The 22,432-nt window shown below is 47.2% G+C and overlaps 1 protein-coding gene across 5 annotated transcripts in view; it reads right to left on the bottom strand.

Annotated features, from left to right (window-relative positions):
• Positions 1 to 22,432, bottom strand: part of TERF2 (telomeric repeat binding factor 2) — a 454,983-nt gene that overhangs the window by 154,497 nt on the left and 278,054 nt on the right. For all 5 annotated transcript variants that reach the window (XR_014972240.1, XR_014972241.1, XM_085638741.1 and 2 more), the window contains one exon: positions 7,872 to 7,963. Coding sequence is in view for 3 of the 5 variants with exons in the window: in XM_085638741.1 (XP_085494867.1) it covers positions 7,872 to 7,963 (92 nt within the window). In the remaining 2 variants the exon portion in view is untranslated. The remainder of the gene's footprint in view (positions 1 to 7,871; positions 7,964 to 22,432) is intronic.

Raw genomic sequence — 22,432 nt, 5'->3', positions numbered from 1 at the left:
CTGAGAATCTACCAACATATGAAACTGGGAGGTCCCATTTGCCTGGATAATATCTGATGATCAGTATAAGTTTTTTTTTAAAGTATTCAATTTTCATTGATACCATACTAACAAAGGTACAATCACACTATCCATACTGTATACAAATCTTAATTTACAGGGTTATAGTGTACATACAGGGTTTAGTTTACATACATAGTGTCACACCGCAGGGACCAGGAAGAAGCATACAGCATGATTAAATCAATTGTTCGGAGACATGTCTGGTGGGTCTACTCGTTGGTTTGCCAATAGATATGCTATAAAGGGTGCCCATATGTCTTTGGGTCTAGATGACGCTGGGAGTTCCTCAGCATAGTGAGTAAACTGGTCCTTGCAGTATATTATATCTTTTAACCAATGTCCAAATTGTGGTGTTTGTCTACCGCCCCAATTTTGGGCTACTTTCCTTTTCGCCAACAGGACTGCAATCGCTACTAGTCTCCGATTCTGTGGTTGCAGCTCTGCAACAAGACCCAGCAGGCACATGTGTGGGGTGCATGCCACTGCGCCCATCATCATATCAAAAGAGCCTTAGTGACCTGTATATAAAAATCCTGTACCTTCTCGCAGTACCACACTAGATGCATTAAGTCCGCGTCCAATATGTTACATCTTGCACATTTATTGGACTCTCTCAACCCATATCTATGTAGCTGCACCTGGCTGTTGTATATATTTAAAATGAATGATTTGCAGGTTGCAGTTAGCTGTCAGGTGCCCGGTTAGAGCGCAACAATATTCCCAGTCTTTCCTAGTGATTGGGGCGTCTAGTGCACTGTTCCACCTCTCCATACTTTTGCTATATTGTGGGACAGTCTCAAGCATGGTTTGTAACGGTTTCAGTGTCTGCGGTGCAGCTGGGTGTAGTGAATTTACGGTTTTAAAGGCTTCTTTCAGTCAGTGGTATGTACATGTCAGCAAAGGGTTACTGCTGCTATGTGAGGAGACGGCTTCCAGTGTGATTAATATACCGTCCAGGTATGCATCTCCCATAGTGACAATTCCTATATCTGCCAGGAGAGATAGTGCTTTAATTTTCTGTGTGACAGATATGCCTGGGTGTAGTTAGTATCAATGGCAATGCTGGACAAATAGTGGCATATTCCACGCACGTGTTGCAAGCTTCTGCCAGGCCTTAACTGTACTGTCGGTTGTGTTAAATTCCCTTCTTGGATTTAGTAGGTGCATTTTTGGTTAGAGGGCTGTGAGTGGCGTGGGGTACACAGCATCCGCTTCCACCGCTATATAGGGGAGAAAGGGTGAGGAGGGAGTAATAGTAGTGGGCAAAGTGCACCTGCGCGCAAAGGTAATATAGATATAGGTCCAGAGCTCCAAACCCCCCTTGTGCATATGGTCTAGTAATGATCTCCCAGCTACAGCGAGGTTGTTTACCAGCCCAAACCAATCTGATTAGGTTCGAGCCTAGTGTGGTAAAGAATGCTTTAGACGGGTTGAGGCGGACATTAGTAAACAGATAGAGAAATCCTGGGAGTACTATCATCTTTATAACTGTCACACTGTCCGCTAGTGTCAAGGGTAGTTTTATCCATCTAGCTACCTGGTCCTCCATAGTCGATAGTGCTCGGCTATAGTTCTCTTTGAGTACAATTTCAGGGTCTTTATATACCACACACCTAGGCACTTAACTGGCTCAACGCTCCATTCCAGCAGGAAGCCCAGGTCGTGTGGCGCTGTGCTGTCTGTTAGGGGAAATATAGTTGATTTTTCCCAGTTTATGCAAAGACTGGAGAGCTTTTCATATTTGACATACTCCTTTATCAAGGGGCTTAGCCGTTCTTCTGGGTTTCGGACATACCGCACCATGTCATCTGCATATAATGATATAGCAAGTGGCCGTTGCCCAAATCTCAGTGCTGCATCTGCATGTTTCTGCCGCACTCTGCATGCCAAGGGCTCTAATGCAAGCGCAAATAACTTGGGGTATAATGGGCAGCCTTGCCATGTTCCTCTACGTATCGGTATTAGCGAGGAATGATTGTTGTTGACCCGTATCCTAGCAACCGGTTCAGTGTACAATAAACATATCCATAGTGTAAATGCTTGTGGCATGCCCATGTGGTGTAGCACATCAAACAAAGCTCCACTGTTTAGAATCGAACGCCTTAGCTGCATCTAGCAACACAGCTGCAGCTTTAACATCTGGATCCCATTGGTGCATCGTGGCAAATATTGCTCTCAGGTTATGCGTAGTGGATCGCAACAGGACAAATCCAGATTGATCCGGGAGCACAAGCGCAGGCAGAGGTGGTTGCATCCTGGGCGCTATAATTTTGGCAAGTATCTTCATATCTATGTTTAGGAGTGATAGCGGTCTATACGACTCACATCTCGCTGGGTGTTTGCCCGGCTTCAATAAGGTTATCATAAAGGCCTCCTGTAAAGTTGGGGAGAGTAATTTATTATCGTATGCTTCTGCATACATTTAATGCAAGTGTGGTACTAGCAAGTCAGCGAAGGCCTTGTAAAATTCACTAGGTAGCCCATCACTCCCTGACGCCTTGCCGTTCAGCAACGATTGAATGGCTTCTCTCACTTCATCTGCGGTATTTGGTTGTACCAAATATTCACGTTGGCCAAGGGACAAACAAGCAAGTGCGAGCTTGTCCAGGTAGACTGCTGTCTTGTCCGTAGTGGCTGCCCCATGTGGACTGTATAATGTTGCATAGTATTCCGCAAATTGGGTTAGTATTTCAGGGGAGCTGTAGCATTTTGTTCCATCTGCTCTGTGATGTAATTTTGTGTACGTGGTGTCCTGATCTTAGAGGCCAGACAGCAGGTGGGTCTCCCGCCCTCCCCATATGATCTGGACACCCAGCGCCTAGAAATATGTTTTATTTCTTAATCAGGAGTCTCATTATATTCAGTTATCAAGTCTCCAATATCTGCCAAGGTGTCCATATTCTGGTTCTCCTCATATTTCCTTTCTAGCCCCCTAGTGTTTTTTCAATTGTCTGCATCCTAGCTCGTAAAGCTTTCAGAACCCCTGCCTGCAGTCCTATGCATGTTTCGCGTATTGTTGGTTTAAAAGCCTCCCAGAGCTTGCCCACACTGGCTACAGATCCCTTATTCTTCAGAAAGTACTGTATAATGGCCTCCCACATTCCCTCCTTGAAGATTGGGTCCAATAGCGATGTGGCCCGTAGTCGCCATTGAAAGGACTGTGGAGTAATTGTGGGAAGTGCGAAATCTAGTATTACTGGTGAGTGAGCTGCTAGAGTTTTCGGCAGGTGAGCTATTTTTCCCACCCATGTGGCTGCCTCCTCGGAAATTAACCAATAATCCAACCTGGACCATGTTTTGTGGACAGACGAAACATGAGTGCCCTCCCGGGTTAAAGGGTGTTGCACCCTCCATATATCAATTAGCTTGTGTGCATTCATGATTTCGTGGACCACACGTGCAGACCTTTTCCCCTGCCATTCGGTCGTTCCGTTGCAATCTAGGCTATGGTCCAAGTAAATATTTAGATCTCAACCCCATATTATTATTGTGGGTTGGAGGACATATAGTTTACTCTCTAGCTGGCGATAGAAATCAGGGTTGTCAATGTTTGGCCGATATGTGGTAATAATGGTAATTGATGTACCACAGAGATTGCCCTGTATTAGTGTAAAGCAGCCCATTTCGTCAGACATAGTGTGGGCCAGTGTGAAGGGTGTGCCCTTTTTTATCAGTATGGAGTATGAGGAATATGAAGATGCTGCCCTCACCATTACCCTTTTTGATCCAACTCGCATGTCCCCCAATTTTGTGAGATGAGTCTACTGCATCAATACTAGTTGGACACGAGGTCTGTCAAGATAGGCAAACACCTGATTGATCTTTTTGGGGCTATTCAATCCCCTGACATTCCAGGACAAGCGACTAATTTCTTCCAACATTGGTATTTCTTAATATAATGGCACATTTATTTCTGTCCCTGGTGTTCAAGCCACCCTGTGAGCATTACATATCTGCATTTATGACTGTGATGCACCGTGTATAAAATAAACAACAAGGAATCTTCATCTCCCCACCCACTTTTGCATCCCAATCATGCCAAAGGCATTCCCACATCAACAAGTAATAGTAGAATCATCTGGGTGTTACTGAGATTCCCCTTTTTTATAAACCGTTATTAGTTTAGTTGTGGGGTACACCCTTGTGGGGGCAGCCAGAGGCCATAGGTCCCACCCGCTTTACGGGGGTGGTCGCAAAAGATATATTGGGCAAGTATCAACATGTTGCAGTGTTGGAACTGTGACAGTTCTATTACATGACTATTGGTTTGTTCCTTCGCTTTACAGGAGAATTCCCGCCCTCCCCTGCTTGGTGTGCTCCAGCAGCTTAGACTATATGAAACCAAGCCTCATTGCACCATCTGTGGCGCTCCTCTCGGGGCGACGTATTGACATCACAGTGGTGAAGGGTGACATACATTGAATTACAGTTCTATATGCAAATTTAATTATTTCTCTAATTGTCAGTCACACAGTTTAGGCTGCCGCCTCACTTACTACAGCTCCAACCAGACTTCAGGGGAAGGTAGTCAGGCTGTCGGTAACCTCCTGCTGTGGAAGTGTTATCATTCCGGGCAGATGATGTGCCGCAGAGTAACAACAGCCGCCCTCGGCGTGGTGAAGAACCTAGGTTTTCCTTCGTATGTAATCCGGAGGCGTCCATGATATAACATCGCATAAGGGATGTTTGCCATGTGAAGTTTCTTTTTCACTGTTGCAAATTCCTTGCTTGCTGTCTGGAATATCCATGATGAAGTCTGGGAAAAGGGCCACCTCGTTCCCTTGCTATGTGATATTCTTTTTTTCCCTTGCCAGATGTAGTACAGAGTTACAGTCCTGGAAATTCAATAGCTGGGCTATGATGGGCCTTGGGCGGGGCTCTCGGTGCTGGTTTGGAGGCAAGAGATCTGTCCGCCCACTTGATTATCAGAACCTGGGAGAGATGCTCTGATCCAAAGACAGCTTTAATGTAGTCCTCCAGGCAACCTGTATTAGTGTTTTCTGGAATCCCTATAATGCAGAAGTTTTTTGCCGAGAGCGCGCCTCCAAATCTTCATCTTTTGCTATAATTACTTTCAGAATTTTCTCCATGCCTCTGCATTTGCCAGCGGTTTCATTGGATTCGTCCTCCACCGAAGAGATCCGCTGTGGTCAGTCGCGCAGCCTGCTTATCTAGCTTGGCAGCCATGTTGTCCATGCGTAGCGTCAACATATCTATTTTGACATCTATGGCCTGGAGGCTTTGCTGCATCGAAATCAAAGGGGCCTCCGATAGGGGTGTCTCCGGCTCTGTGTGAGTGCACGCTTAGTGTTCACACGGAGCAGGGTGATTCAAAGTTTAATCGCGAATGCTACTTGTCTTTCTTGCCCATATTTACAGTTTGAGCGCGTTTATATGCAACCTGAGACACAGGGGTAGGGGTTGAAGATATCAGAATCCGGAACTCACCAACTTATATGTACTCCCCCCCCCCCCCCCCATGTGTCCGTCTATAAGCTGGGACGTTACCTCTCAGTAATTCCCTGGGTCGCCCAGCAATTCTCAATCCCTGGCCTCCAACTAGCAAGCCGAACTCCTTGGCTAGTACGTTCTTACTGCAGGTTTGTTTGTGCCTTCTTTGCGGTTGGTGTCTCTGATTCAGTGCTGGCTTCACTGATATTAACTGCTATTGCTTGGGGGCGAATCTCACCCCCCTGCCCCCGCTTCCCTGGCCTCGCACATCAGGTGCGCTGCTTCAGTGAGGCCTCCACTCTGGCTTCTCCTCTCCCGCTTCACTAGCCCTTATTTTGGACCCAGAGTGGAGCCCTTGTGCAGCCGTGCCTATTCCAGCCTCTGTGCGGCCTACTCGGCGCCCTCCTCTGCTTCTATGGGATCGCTGCGGTCCAAGCTCTATTTCTTGGCTGATGTTGGCCCGGGTAATGGCACCACCTGTATTCACATCGCCACACCTGGTCGCTTCCCGTGCTGCCACTCCTCAGCACCCATCTGCCCAGCCGATTGCACATTTTTTGCGCTGGGAGGCCTGGAAAGCGAGGATAACCGCCCATGCTTCTCTGCGTAATTTGTGCCTTACGGTTTTGTTACTAGGTATCGGGGCTGTGCAGCCGCTCGTCTCACTTCTTCCGATCATCCGGATCCACTCAAGTGGAGGCTGCTCCCCCTCGGATCGCTGCTGCAGGCGAGTCACTGCCACTTATTCCAGATTATATCATACGTAGGTTCTTCGCAGCACAGGCTCACCAGTGCGATGCTTGTTATTTTATCTAGGAGGCTGACGCTCAGTTATCAGATAGGCCTGCTGCTTTGCCACTTGTTTCACTGTTACCGCTCTGAGTCGCCATCTTGTCTCGCCATTAATGGACGTGTAATGTAACTCAGCAGCTCTCCATCACTTGTCGTCATCAGTGTTGTGTTTTTTGTCAGATTGCGTCTCCTTTCCACATAAGTACCTGGCTCCATTCTCTAGGGCCTCTGATGTCTGTCCATATCACTGGTTCCTGGCGGATTCCGAGATCCGGAAGGCGGAGCTTTACTAAGGTGCGGCCATCTTGCTGTGGGCTCTCTAGCGCCCCCATGATCAGTATAGGTTAAATAGCATTTAATATAGTTTAAGGTCATCATTCACTCAATTGCCAGAATTGTAGCAACTTCTAAATATCAATTCAAGAGAAAGATGTGCTGAAACTTAGCTCATTTTGTCTTTTGAATTGAACAACTGTTTACAAATTTGGCAAATATCTTTAGTCTGCAGGAGTCAGAAGGATCATACTAAAATGGGAAAGAAGGGCTGCCAAGGTGCTACAACTACTGAGACGGACATATACTTCCACTTAGATTATTTGTATGAAATAAGACTACAATTATGATTTCCAGAACACTGCTTTTCTGGAGGCTATGAGGAAGGAAACTGGGTGAGCCTTCCAGTAGTGTATTAAATGCCTCATTTACAGTTTGGCAGAGAGACTGCTCTGCTATATATGGGGTGGAGTACACTGCCCGCATAACTGACAGTCTGTTCGGTCAATTTTGAGTCAGATTGATCGTCATGTTTTCGTCAGCAGTCCCCTCACCCCCCAAAGAATCCGCTGTAGAAACTCTTATACTAATGGATCAATGGACTCAGGATCGTCGGTCTAAGTAAATTAGATTGATTGTCCACCCTATTTAGCAAGAACTGTCTGGTGTCCTTTCTTTCTGTTCCAGACTGCCAGGGAAAGCCTGGTGGTTGAGAACAGAAAACAAAGAGTAATGACCCCCTAGACTATGGCAGAAAACTCCTACGGTGTCAGGGTGATTATTTTGTTTTACAAAGCAATCTCCCTCTCAGGGAGCTTGTTTTTGTGAAACAAAAAAAGTGGCTGAGCAGTTGCATGGAACATGGCAGTTGTTTAGCAAACTTTCAGCTACCTCAGAGGATGCAATGTGGTGGTGCCTTCTTTGAATGCACAGAGATGACTGCAATGCAGGCAACAATCTTAAAATATGGTGGGTATATTCTGCTAAGGTGGTGAACATAATAACCTGCTTTAGCATAAGTTTCTACTGCTAAGTTATTTGATATGATTACACTATTACCAACGTTGACCTCAAAATCACTAACAAATGAAGAAAGAAGAAATGTTTGCAACAGAAATATGGTAGTAATTACAGTATAAGATAAAAGAAAAAGCAGGAGCATAAATGTAGGCTCTATGGCATTGGCTGAGGTAGAGAAATGGGCAAACAATACGAAGCTGAAGATCTTTATATAAATATATATACACATACAGTAAAAGGTATGGGAATTGCAAGGAATATAAGATACAAACCTTTGAGGCTCACTGAGTTGTTCATCCAAATCAATCTGTTCTGGTTCCAGTGCAAATGTCTGTGCTTTGGCAAGCACAACTTTTTGGGCATGCTGCAAAAAGAAAAAAAAGAGAGGGTTGAAAAGTGAGTGAAGTTTTAACACAAGTTGAGCTATTATTTCAATTTCATGTGCTGTGCCCGGTCTCTAAGTGTTCATTCACAAAGACTTGGCACCTGATCTAGTTCTTACCATTCATGTCAAATGCACCCATCAAAAGAATAACTCAAAATATTTTAGCTACTTTAACCATTTTTAAATATATAAATTAAAGTGACATTATTTATTATAATAATTATAAGTTATTATGATGTAATCAACTTTCTTTCACTTAATTACTTGCATCTCTTTTAAAAATTATTAATGCATAATCATTTTTTAAATTTGTTTACTTTACTTAGGAATTTATTTTTTAATTTAAACATCTGAACAATAATTTGTATTTAAATCAATATAGTTCGATTTACATCAAAATTAAGTGAATAGTGCTGTAGCATTTGTTATTTTGTTCTACATTTAAAAAACAATTTACCTTACTATTTACCAGTTATGATTTTAGGACAAAGTCTAAACATTTTCAGCAGAAAATACAAAAGAAGGCTTCTATTTTACATGAAGTGCTCAGATGAGGACTGATTTAGAGAAAGGTTCTTCTTCTCCAATATTATTCTAAGAAACAGTTTAACCAAAATAAGTCTGAAAAGCATATATTGCCGGCAGAGAAAGCATTTATAAAGAAATATTGTGAAATTAGCAAGTAATTGAAAAAAGATTCTGCTGAGAATGGGTACTGTCCTTACTACAAATTCTGTCCACTTGGTGAGGAAAAAAACCTCTGGACTACGGAGCAGCTTCTTGCAAAGTTCCGTCTTTAAAAAGGCAGGGGGTTGCTTGACAAAATTCATCAGTAAATGGAGAAGTGTAACATCAAATACTTGAGTAGTTCATGCAGAATTTGTTTACAAAATAGAATATACTTCAATTTCGGAGCAGGTTATATCTTGCAGGCTTATTTCTTTTTGCCTTCATAAGGGGAGATGATAAAAACAAGATTTTAGAAAAAGAAAAGAAAGGCTCTACGGAGAAGTTTTTTCACATTTAGTTTCCTGAACACTATCTCTAGTACAACAAAAAAGAATAGGTTATAAGAGGAAGAGGGATCATACACAATGATAAAACAGATGAAGATCAAAGAGTGGACTGTACATCATAATTTCAAAATGGGAGGAGATTACCTTTGCACAGTGGCAGTTGGCAAACTAGATATGAATGGCGTGCTTAGTGCCTTTTTTCTGGCTCACCGTGTATGTTTCAAGACCGCTAGTGAGTTTTTTTGGGGTTTTTGTCATACCAAGGGGAGAGGTAACATTATTTTAACATCTCTGAACAGAATGACATTGGAGAACATTTTTAGGTGGAATCCCCTGTCCAACTTAAATAAAAAAGAGACCTGAGCGGGGGAGTAAGAGAATCCACGACTACAACGGACAGTTGGCGACAGCCCCCGGGGCAATCCAACAGAAGAGAACTATGATCGAGCTTCTGTCTCCTGAGCCCCCTAAAGAGGACTATACACAACATATCAGTGAGTTGGGAGTACGGAACTGCACACAAGCTGAGGTAGCAGACCCATTGAGAGAGTTGAAAGTCAGAAGTACATTGAGGAAATAGCAAGCAAATGAATCTAGAGAAGTGAGTCACCAAGGGGGAGAAGGCAGTTTGTTTCAAGAGGAGAGGGTCAATTTCTTTTGTTAGGGAGTACGCATCGGCGCGCACTGGTGCTTTGGAATGGTAATCAGTGTTACTGAAGGGGAGTTCCCGCCAGAGGAAAAAGTTAACCTGATCAGGGGGAGTGATAAAGCCTCATCAAGAGCCCAACAGCTGAACAGTATGGTTAGGACCTGATTAGTGGACATTCATTAATCCGGACAGCCTAAAACCACATTCTACATACTACAACTGGAATAACTCCAATAACACCAATACATAATTCCAGCACCTACAGGGATCCTTCCCATGGCATAGCCCAATATGTGTTTGCCTGGAGGGTCACCCAACAGGTTTGCACTACTGTCACTGTCAATTAAACCTGCCGGCGGGCAAGCTTAGTGAGGAGAGTCTGGTTGTGCTCTTATCCCACAAATGCTGCCTGTCACAACATCCTGAAAATGATCTGGGAAGTCTAGCCCCTACGAGGATACTGACAGTCACCTGATATACAGCAATGATACATACTAAGGTCCCTCATAAAGTGATATCCACTGGCTAAGGCCATGACAACTCTGAGAAATGAAGGACCATTTGACACATATAAAACAAAAAAGGTAGAGCTAAAACCAGACCTACTGAACCGAATCAAGTAAATGTAACAAAAGTGACAACTATGACTGGGAGAATACAACACACCGCAGACTTTTTTTTTTTTTTTTAACCATTTTATTGGGTTTTCCACTTTACATTTCCACTATACATCTTTATCACAGTGGTAATGCTTATGTTATTCTGAATTACATTCATGGCATTTTTGTAGTAGGGTTATAGGTAGACAGGAACAGATGTTGGTGAAATAGCTGGATCTTGTGCGTGTGAAGATGTAGTGTGCTATCCCCCCCTGCAGGAGTGGGACCCTGTAAAGTGTAACCAAATAGGTGAGATCAGGGTAAAACTGTTTGTCTTCTAACTTGTGGTCTAACTAGGGGTCTGGTGTTTGAGGGTGGGAATGGGGGTGGACGGGCATGTGTCTTTGTCTGAATGCTTAGCGTGGGTCGTGTTTTGCCGGGATGTGGATTCTGTTGGGCCTTCTGCTGTGCATGTCGGGTTGGGCGTCTCAGAGTGGGTTGGCTGTGTCGCGGGCGGCTGGGTTTCAGTCATCTGTTGTCAAAAGCACTGGAGGAGCACGGCCCATTGTGTGAAGATGCGGCGGTGACATACACCCCGCACCTCTTCATTTCTGATTGCGTCCTCCTCGTCCGTGCCCCATTTATGAACTGCTCCCGTCCAGGCTGCCAGCGGGGATCCCGCAGGAGCACAGCAGTGCATTCTGATGTCTTGTTTCACCAGTAGGAGGCCAGTGATGTGAACCACATCTGAATTTTATAGCGTTTCAGGCACCGGAATACGCCAAGCACGCAGGCTTCCCATGTGGCTATGCCGGGAAGCCCTGTGAGTTCCCATAGTGTATTGTGGACTGTGTCCCAGTAGGATTGTAGGGTGGGGCAGCTCCACAACATATGCTGGAATGTAACGCTGGGGGTCTGGTAGCGTGTCTTTGGATAGAACCGTTGGAAATGCGCTGGCGTGAGATATGCACGGTGTAGGATGTAGAATTGGATTTTTTTAAATTGCGAGTTCCGGGATATATTCTTGGGGTACTCTAGGACGCATTCCCACTCTGTGTAATGCAGTGGGTGCCCACATTCCTCCTCTCATGTTCGTCGTAGTTGAGTAAGCGGTGTGACCATGAGTTCTCGAATGACTTTATACAGCCAGGTAATTGGGTGTCGCGCTAGACCCTTGTTTAAGATTGTGTGTAGTACCGGGTGTGTCGCTGGTTCCCCTTCAGACAGGTCCCATAGTTGCCAATAGTCTGAGACTATTTGTCTATGCAGGAGGAATTGTCCTCACGGAAGCCCATTGCCCTCTACCAAACGGTCAAACGTGAGGAGCTGGCCATCCTCGAACAGGGACTATCTCGAGAATCTAGTGCTCCATTCATACCTGCATGGATTGGGCCATATAGTGAGTGTTTCCTCTGGGTAGGCCCACTAGTGGCGGCAAGGGGGTGTATAGCTGTGTTCTTCCGGATAGGCGGTGGATTCGTTGCATGCAGGACCTAGCTACTGCTACCTGCAGTGAGTGCATTGAGACTGGTCGAGTACTGAGCAGGAGTAGGCAGCGTAGCGCCGGGATCATCATAGGTCCCGTCTCCGATCTAGTCTCTCCCAAGCCACGTCCGGATATCCAGCGTGACGGCCACTGTAGTTGTGCTGCCAGAAAATACGCTTAGAATGTTTGAGCCCCAAGACCTCCCTAATTTATTGGCAACTGCATCTTGTTTAGGGCTACTCTTCAACAACTGTACTTCATATGAGGGCAATAAGCAGGGAGTCCAGCTCTCGAAAGGAGGGGGGATGATCGACAAGTTTGCAAATTGGTAGAGGAAACAGAGTACTATGACTATCTTCACCAGGGCTATTCTTCCGACGGAGGCCAGGGGTAAAGTCTTCTAAGAGCCTACTTGGGCTCATATCCCTGCTAGCGCCTTACAGAGGTTGCCCTCATCGATCATTGGGAGAGTGTTACAGTCTAATTCCTAAGTACCAGGGGGCTTGTTTACTCCAAGTGAGCCTGGCGTACAATGACACACTATGGGTAATGTCTGCTGAGGGAAATGCCCTATTTTTTAGCTGCCTCCCTTAGGCAGATCCCCAGAGGTTCCATTGCTAATGTGAAGAGGGGAGAGCGGGCACTGTTGAAGTGTGTCACGGTCCACCTGGAAGGGGGCCGAGACGAGTTGGCTCAGGCATATTCGGGTCTAAACCTTTATATACAGTACTCTTGTGTACGCTTGCAGCGTGGGGCCCACTCCTATACGCTGCAGAACTGTGAAAAGGTAGAGCCCGGTCAGGGTGTCAAATGTCTTTTCTAGGTCCAGGACTAGGCAGGCAGCGTGGGAAAACCGACCTGTGCCCAATCCTGGACATAATACAGCCTCCGGATGTTATGGGATGTGTTCCTGCCCTGAATTCACCCACACTAGTATGGGTGCACCAATGCTGGGAAGAGTTGGGTGTAGCTGTCCGCGAGGTTCCTACCGAGGACCTTACAGTCTGTAGACAAGAGTGTAATTGGTCGGTAAGAGGTCAATAGTGTAGGGACAGGGTCTGGCTTCGGGAATGACACCAGAATAGACTCGCGTAGCAAACAGGGGAGTTTTCCACTTTTCAGCGCTGCTCTGTACATCTCTTCCAGCCTAGGCGCTAGCTGCGCGGAGAATGTGATGTAATATTCTATGGGTAGGCCGTCTTGCCCAAGGCCTTTCTGCATGCCAGGCTTGGACCGTGTGTTTCATATCTGTTGATGAGATTTGGGCATCCAGGGTAGTTTTATCAGGCAGGGAGATCCGTGGTAGGGTGAGAGGAGCTGAAAATCTATCCACGAGTTTTGGGCCTGCTCGACATGGGGCTCAGTATACCCTGGTGTAGTGGGTGTAAATGGCCTGAAAGATAGCCACCTGTGTGTGAGCCATGGTGCCCGTGGGATCTGCTACTTCTGTGATTGGGCGTGTGACTGAGTCCTGACGTATTAGGCAGGCCAATAATGCTCTGGACCGATCACCCTCCCCGTGTGCTCTGGCTTTCAAGTTGTATACACAAACATCAGCCAGAGCCTCCGCGTATGAGATCTTTGTGCCTGCAACCTGAGCCACAGTCGCCACGTCAGCATCACCTGCCTTGGTCAGGGTGGCTAACTTTTTTTCTGTTGCCAGTAGCTTGCCTTCTAATGTCACTCGGACCACCGCTATCTGCCTGATACATGCTCCTTGAATGACCACCTTAAAGGCGTCCCATTACAGCATCCTAGAGGATGCTGTGTGGGCATTCTCTGTGAAGTAATTACGGATGCTGTTTTCTTTTTCATAGCGGAACACTGGGTCCTCGAGGCAGTCCCGTGGTAGTCGCCAGGTAGGGATTTGGGGTGAGGGGGTGCCATTTGATGGCTATGAAATATGTGTTGTGATCTGATAAAGCCCGACCTAGGTAGTCAGTGCTTTGAAAGACTGCAGGTGAGCACAGAAATCGGTCAAGTTGCACCCATGGGTTGTGGAGGATGGAGTGGAAGGATTAAAGTTTGGTTGTTGGGTGTTGGCTTCTCCAAGAGTCTAGGAAGGACCAGTGAGTTGTTCAGGTACGGTACCCCTCCATCTGTGCACCCGCCTGGGATCTGTCCAGGGAAAGATCTAGCACCGAGTTGTAATCCCCTCCCAGGATCCACGGTGATGTTGTGAACTGGGCTAGGACACCAGACAGGGAGTCCCAGAATTTCCCCTGCTCAGTGTTCCGTGCATAAACGCTGCCTATTAGTATCTGTTGGCCATCCAAGTGCCCCTCTAGGAGTGTGTACCGCCCCTATGTGTCTATCACCCTACGGGTTTCCCGGAAGGGGACAACAGGTCTGAGCCAGATTAGTGCCCAGCCTGGGTATGCCGAGTATGTGGTGGCGCAGAAGGTGCCCTGCTAGCGATTTTGCAGTCAGTCTAGCTCCCTGGTGGAGAGGTGTGTTTCTTGTAGCAGTGCTTGTTGGGCCATGATGGAATGTTAGTGGCGATGGAGGAGAGGGCGGTGTGTGTGACGCTGCGTGACACTTGCTACTCCCTGTGAGAGTGACGAGTGAAATTTTGTGGTAACGCCTGCCTACCACGTATGTCTGGTTTGGGGATTGGGGTAAAGGTGGGGGGGGGGTAACAACTGTAACGGGACATGATCCCTACGCTGGGGACTTACTGCAATGGGCAGTACGTCCAAACGAAGCATAGTGCGAACACACTAGTGTATTATGGGGGCCGTGCTCACATGAGTACGAAGTTTGCGATGTATTAGGCCCGTAGAACAACTGGCGGTTTGTTGGGGCATGTGATTCTTAAAGGCTGTGTTGATGGATGTTTGTATGTGGCTGGGGTCTCAGTGGTCTATGTGAGGAAGAGTGTAGCTGAAGGGGCAATAGTCAATTCAAGTGTTCATCAAATGAGAGTGTCTGCTGTTTGTGGGGTCACCAGTGGAGGGGTCACTCATTCTTCACAAGAGGTGATTGAGTCGCTGGGGTCCTCTTCGGATGTGAAGATGTGGAGACCTCTTTCCTCATCCGAGATCACCGGAGCGGGTCCCAGGTCCACAGCCGCCTGCACGGCCCTCAGGCGTTCTGCAATGATTTTGCCTCCTTCGGATCTGTGAAGAAGGTTGTGACCTCCTCATGTATTATTTTGAGGCGTGATGTGAATAATAAGGAGTATTGTAATTCATTTTGACAAAGGAGAAGCTTTATCTCTAGGAAGGATGATCTTTGGCGCTGCACTGCTCGAGTTTAGTGTGGGAAAAGCATTACGTGTTTGTCTTTTACATTGATGGGCCCGTTTTGCCTTGCAGCTCATAGTACTGAGTCTCTGTCCCGGAAATGGAGGAGCTTGGCTAGGAGTGCTCTGGGAGAGGACCCTGGAGGTGGTGCTGCGCCAGGACCCGATGCGCTCTCTCCACTGAGTAGAAGGGCGTGAGTGCCGAGGCGGGTGTGAATGATTTAAGGCGGGTCTCCACATAGCCAACGGGGTCTGATCCCTCCGCCCCCCCCCCCCCCCCTGGTAGGTTTAACACTCGAATACTGCTCCTGCAGGAGCCACCTCCTAAATCATCTGCTCTGTCTTCCAGCTGCAAAACTCGAGAGTGGAGATCCCATAGGGTTTCCCGTTGTGCTTTTGCTAGGGGCTGCAGCATGGAGATGGCTTTTTCCCCATCCGCAACTTTGTCAGCTAGCTTGTGATGATCATCTCTTAGGATGTTGAGGTCCTTGGCCAGGGTTCTGAATCAATCCTCCATTGTAACTCTTGAATGTTCAATTGCGGCCAGTACCTTGTCCAACTTCTCGGGCATTGAGAGGGTGGTCGTGGTCTCCATATCTGCCCTCTGTTGCTGAGGTGGGTGTTGTGTGGAGGTTGATGTTTTCAGTCCCACATTTGATTGCAGCCTTCCCATTGTTAGCGATGGGTATTGGGAGGTGTATACACTCTGACGAGTTTCAGAGCGTGCCCCCCCCCCCCCGAGACATGGCTTAACTGTGGTGTTGGTCCAAGGGGGGGGGATCGGGGAGAGTCTGTATGTTGTCAAGCTATCCTCCCACAATGTGCCGGGGTCTCAGAGGGCTGACTATGCAATGCCGGGGTCCAAACTCCCGGTCTCTGCCCTTGTTGTTGGGGACTTGGGGGGGCAAGGGGCCTACTATCTTTTCCTCTGGACCTCGAGGCCTGGTACCAAGTTGCCGGTTTGTGGGGATCAAGCTCACCTCTGCTGCCTCCTTCCGGGGTTCCCTCGGCTGTAGGGTTCCTGTACCAGTTCCTCCGGGCGGGGAGAGCGGTTGTCCTTCGAAGTGGTGCAGGTTAGGCCTCTGGGTAGATAGTCTGGGTCACAGCAACCGTAGTTCCCCTCCACAGGGGGCTTGCAGCGGGGGCTATATTGACGTGCTGGGCGGAGGGGGCCTTTTGTTCCTCTCTCCGCCCAGCATGAGAGGGTAGTAGGCCGTTCCTTACATCTGAGACTAGGCCGCTGCCTCCGGGGTTACAGGGCTGTCAGCCCCCGGGTGTCTGGCTTATACTCTGGACCTGACTACTCCTCTTTGCCTGGATACACGCCTTCAGTCCAGGGTCATGGGTTGTTAGACGGGGCCCACCCCACCCTTAATCTCACTGCAGATGGGGGCAACTGGTTGCAGGTTTCTGCCATCTGAGGGGTGGCACCAAGCACCGCACCCCGAGGTCGGGTGGCACCGCGCTTCGCACCCCAAGGTCGGGTGGCGAGTTGTTGATCTGGGGGGAGTTGGGCTCACTTCTGATCCACACCCACCGAGCTTCCTTGACAGGGGTCTGCAACCAGGCCCCACCGGCCGTGGAGATCAGTCACCTCGGGGGGGGGGCATGGGGAGAAATGGAGGTCCAGTCATCAGGGAGAGGGTCCGGGTCGGGTCCCCCACGGCGTTCCCCTCAATGACAGTTCTTGGCACGGCCTATGTAGTGGACTGAGCTCGGGTGCCACTGTATGCTGTCCCTCTTCTCTGCGGGTGGCAGGCCGGGCATTTTGTTCGTGGATGGACTACTGGTATTGGAGAACTGTAGCCGCCAGTGCTCGGGGTATGAGTCTCTCCACTACAGCGTTCACCTCCACAGGGTCAACTACGTTTCTGAGCCAGCCTCGGTTTTGCTTATCCCTTTCCACCGATGTGTCTCCGGTCAGGCGCTTTGGGTAGCAAGTCGAGCCCTTGTGGTCTCCTGTCCTCCTCCCGACGCTGGTCGTTGGCAGGTTACTGGTCGCCACCATATTGGGTGCGGAGATGTGCGCTCCCTTGCCATTTCAGGTCGCTGATCTTCTCATGTGCTCCCCGCTGGTATTTGCAAAATGTCTGCTGATGTGCTGCCCCATCGTTACGGATGGGTGTCAACTGTCTGGCTAACACATGGAGCCTCAAGCCGACACGCCTCCCCCCACCACAGACAACATGATAGGAGTACAACATAAAAGCGAAACAAATATTAAAGATCTTCTCTAGCAAAATAAACAGAAAATGAGCAACAAATTAGATGCCCGGGGACCAGCGAGAAGAGCAAGTCCTGAAAATTAAGAGGACCCAGATGAAGCTGCCACAAAACACTTCCAACAAGCATTTCAAGTTTTTAAAGATGAAATCAAGGGCATCAAAATGATTTACATAAAGGTATGAACGTTCATCAAATAGTAAGTGAACCAACGAAGTCAACGGTATTTTATTTCAAGGAGCACATGCTGGAGCGGGACTTCCGGTTTGGCACATTACAGTTTCAAGTGGCACCTCAAACGTTCAAGTATTTAGGAATACATGTTTATCGGTCTCCGACAGACATGGTAGAGGGCAACTTGAATAGAGCGCTTAGGGCTTTGAGAGCTAGCATTGCTTTTTGGACTGCTCTACCATTGTCGGTGGCAGGCTGGGCGGCAATAGCAAAAATGGTGGTCCTCCCGAGACTGCTCTATTATTTTACAAACATACCAATAATACTGTCAGGCGCCACTTTCAAATTGATGAACACGCTCCTAATAGATCTTATATGGGGGACAGGCAGGCGGAGAATTAGCCTTAAGAAGCTGCAATGCAGCACTTCGGGGGGGGGGGGGGGGGGGGGTTTGGGAGTACCCGATCTCAGAGCTTATTTTTATGCCTGTCAATTGCAGTGGCTGTCCTACTGGACAGCGGGACGCAATCTACAGGAAATAGGGATGTCTGAGAAAGATATTGAGAAAGGAACTCTGCATACCCTTTTACTGCCGCATAGCAGGATTTCGAGGGGGCCCCCCCTCCTTTTATATACGGCGGTGCGCTGCTGGAGAGCAGCTCTGCAGTACACGGGTGTGACCCTTGCATATGCGGGGAACATACCCCTGCTTGGGATACCGTTGCAAGATGGCTGCTTGACGACACGCAGGCTGACGCCTTGGTTGGATGAGGCGATCAGCGCGATGGCGGACCTTTTTAGAGACGGGATGTTAATGGACCATGATAATTTTGTACGAGAAACCGGGGCTCCGGACCATCTATATCTCTTGCACGCAGCAATAATACAATATGTCAGAACACACTGGGCCCCGCATAGACAGGAACCAGCCACAAATGATTTGGTTAAAATGCTATACTATATGGGGAGAGGCCGACACCTTGTTAAATGGCTGTATGTGGGACTGCGTTCCCATACACAGATAGATCTGCTACCGCTGCGCACTGCATGGGAAGGCGACATAGGCAGAGCATTAGAGGATAGAGAGTGGAAGAAGGTGGTGGAACACCCGAAGAAGGTATCGAGAAATGCAAGATTTAAGTACATCCAAACCATGATCTTGCATAGGGCATATCTAACACCGCATAGACTAGATAAGATGTACCCAGCTACAGAGCATAGTTTCCCTAGATGTCGCCTGGAGGGAGCGGACCTTATACATATGATATGGTCCTGTCACAGACTGGGTAGGTACTGGGACTCGATTAGACGCCACACGGCGGAGATTACCCGTAGGGAAGTGCCGGCCACAATAGAGGGTTGTATTTTAGGACTCAGAGCGGGATCTTCGAAATATAAAGTAAAGAATAGGTTCGCGAACCTAGCACTTCTATTGGCAGTGCGGGCAATCACCAAAAGGTGGAAATCCAAAATGCCGCCTACGATCTATGCGTGGCATACTGAGATGATGAGATGGGGTAGTGCAGAAAGCGTAGCGCTGAGACGGGAGGAAGTGAGAGGGCTAAGGAGGACGCCTATAGCAATGGACTGGGATGTTATGCTGGAAGCGGGGCGAGCCTTAGATGTAGACTGTCCTGCCACTACTGACAGCACACAAGGTAGTGGGTGAGCCTGAGACACGGACAGGCCAGTACACAACAGTATGACATGAGCAATGTGTATGAGGTGTGAAGCAACTTAGACAAGAGCTGAACGTGACAATGGGAGGTATGCACGGACCCAGGGAGGCAGGGGAGGGGTGAGGGAGTGTTAAGGTTGCTGAGACAAAGATACACAGGTTAGATATGTGCAGATCCTGTTATGATAATGCTGTAATTGCATATAACACAAATGCCAATAAAATTGGTTTACAAAAAAATAGTAAGTGAAGACTTAAGGAGATTATGGATCTCCCAGGTCCACAAGACAAATACTGTCTGGCATCTTCAGGTAACTGAAAGTCAGACATTTTTTTATTTTTTATTTATTTGAATGTTATTGATAACACAAATAAAAAGCAACAGATACATACAGTTTATGCAGCATTGTGTATGCTTCACATTATTACAATCCGTTATGGAGTATTGTTACCCATTGTTGTACTTTCTCATAACCAAACATTACAGCCATCAGCATTAGCACTTGTGCAATAGAACAGTACGTTTTAGGTGCAATAGACACTACCAACATTTTCTATCGGTCCTCCGGCTCGCATCAGCGATCCGCCCCAGCAATCACGGGACTAGACCTAAGATAAGCTCTAAGCTACACACTCCCTCCACTGCAGCACTACCTTCCATAGCGAAACTTACTCATGTTTTAGGGGGTTCAACAAGCACAGTATCATTATCTTTGGTAGCCAAATATATTTTGGATAACTCCCAGAAAGTTTTGGGACGATTATTTGGGGGAAGCAACTCACTGTAATATTCAGTTTGTGTAATGCAGAACACCATATCCCTTGACCATTCTGTCGCTGTGGGAATCGGGCCCAGAGACCAGGAGATCTCTACCCTGCGCCTATCCATCAATAGCCCCATATCCACCAGTCTTCTTATCGATTGTGGCAAGTGTAAGGAATACCCCAATAGGGCAAGCAGTGGGTCAGGAACCAATGTCCTATCAATTAGGTCTCCCAGAGTTTCAAAAATCAGGACCCAGAAGTTGGGAATCCCTGGGCATAACCAGGCTAGGTGGATCAAAAGTCAGCCGGGCTACTGCCACAGCGTTCACATTCTGCAGACTCCCTTAACCCATACCTGCATAGCATTTCCTTGGTATAAACACCGTATTTAGGAATTTAAAATGAATTAACCTGTGTCGCCCATTCAAGGAAATGCATTTCGTACTCTCACAGCAATATTTCCAGGATTTGCCATCAATAACTTTACCCAGATCAGCCTGCCAAGCTAGTCTAGCCTCTTAGTATAGTGATTTTTCTGGTACCCTTATGCCAATTTATAAAAAGTGGAGTCTATCCTCACTGGCGAGTCAGTTTTTATCATGCATGTGTGTAGTGAATGAGCCACTTTTGAGGTCTGACACCCTATGATGACCCTCAACCACCACCATTTTGTACTGACTTAAGTGTGTTATGTTACCCTAGCCTTAATGTAGGATGGTTTTGTATATGCCTGCTTCTCTTCTGTCCTGTAATCTTGCTGTCTTTTAGTAGACTAGTCTTGCCAAGAATAGGAGGTGTGGGATGTCGAGGTGCAGTGTTGTGGGTGATGGTGCACACATGTGCTCAATGTTGGATACTGAGGGATTAAGTGTATAATGTTATTTGGGTTAGGTGAATTATGACTTTGACCTATTGGCTTTGACGTGGTCTAATGTCATTCTGATTTCTGACTTTACCTTGCTTTATGGCAGTGCTGACTATTGCCTTTGACATGGTTTCATGTCATCCTTGCTTTTCTGATTCCATCTTGCTTTGGGCCTTTGTGTGCATGGCTTAACCCCTTCCATGCTGCGCGAATTCCGCCGCTGTGCTGACGGTTTCTTGCGCGGGCGTGGTCATGACGGAACGGTTCCGTCATGAGCACAGCTCAACCGACGCTCATGACGGAACCGTTCCGTCATGAGCACCGAAGGGGTTAACTAACTTCATTTTCATGACTGAAGCTATTTTCTGTGCCTGCACGAAGCTACAGAGGTGGGGAGGGCATGTTTTGCTCTTCTCCTGTTTTTCGCACTTTACTGACTAGAGGGAACTGGTTCTTATCAGAGGAATGTACATGATCTGTCTCGGAGCCATAGCAAGGGCCTGTATCAACCGATGCAGTGGCCTTGGAGCAGGCTGGTACGGGCTCTCATGAGAATGAGGGGGTGAGGCTTGCTAGAAGCTGTGTTGTGTTTGAATTTGTATTAAAAAGGGGAGCCTACACTGGCCTGGTGGAAGTTCACACCGTGGAGCAGACGGAAGAGTGGTGTCACCTCTGAGCTTTCACCCGGTTCAAGCAATGGACTCCCCTTGAGCAAAGTGGGGTGAAATGATGAAGCAGTAGGTGAGGTGTCTCTGCTACTAACTATCTCTTGATTCTTTACTGATTCTTTCCTTTCCTTCTTATTTTCCGATTCTTATATCCATACATATATATTTCTACATATATGTTTGCCTTGATTGTGTTTCAATCATACTATTGATATGTTAGAGTCTGCTATGATAGGTGCATTTGGCTTACCGTGTGGTGCTACTTACTAATAAATATATATATATCCCAGATATAACAATTCGTCTTTTCCTTGTAGCAGGAGGTGTGGACTCTTCTTGGCCAAGTATTCTGTTGTAGAAGGATGGGTGAATTCCCTTCTTGCAGGTAATTGTGTTATAGGAAGTTGTTCTACTCCTGGCAAGTGATGTGCAAAGTATATTGTTTTCTTGCCTTGCCTTTGGAGGAGTGTTGAAAGTTTGCCCACCTTAGGAAGTGCTGTGTATATGTTATATTCCATAAGTTTGGAACTGATATTCTCTCCCTGGGAAAGTGACGGTACATACCTTGGTCCAGGGGAGATCTGAGACCTTTCATTACAATGTGAGGGGAACCACTTTTGGCAGTTCAGCTAAGTCGCTGCCCAGGATCTCCTTCAGTGCTTGTCGTGTTCTGTGAAACTGGAATCTTATTAGCAATGTGTCGCGCTGCCCCGTAGTATCCCCTTCCTCCCACGTTTTCACCTTGCCCTCCAAAAACATATCGCCTACTGTCTTAATGTTTATGGAGTTTAAGATCCAAGTTACCCCTTTCTCCTTACATGGTGGCAGCCAGCGACACCAATCCAGTGGAGTCAGTGGGGAATATAAAATGGCACCTGCCGACAATTTCAGAAGTTGCTGCCAAGCATGAACTGTCGCATTGATGGAATCCAAAATTCCAGTCTTGCGATCAGTTGGGTTAAACAAAAGAGCCGGCAGTGGGAGAGGCGTCACGACTACTTTCTCAATCTGTATGTGAGGAGTATCAGCAGAGCCATGAATCCAGTAATGCGTATGTGCGCTTTGTGCCACTCTAGAATAC

The sequence above is a fragment of the Triturus cristatus genome, chromosome 12 (assembly GCF_964204655.1).
Source record: "Triturus cristatus chromosome 12, aTriCri1.1, whole genome shotgun sequence".
In the NCBI taxonomy this organism is placed as follows: Eukaryota; Metazoa; Chordata; class Amphibia; order Caudata; family Salamandridae; genus Triturus; species Triturus cristatus.
The sequence above is the reverse complement of the archived record's forward strand: the minus strand, read 5'-3'. Positions and strand labels throughout refer to the sequence as shown.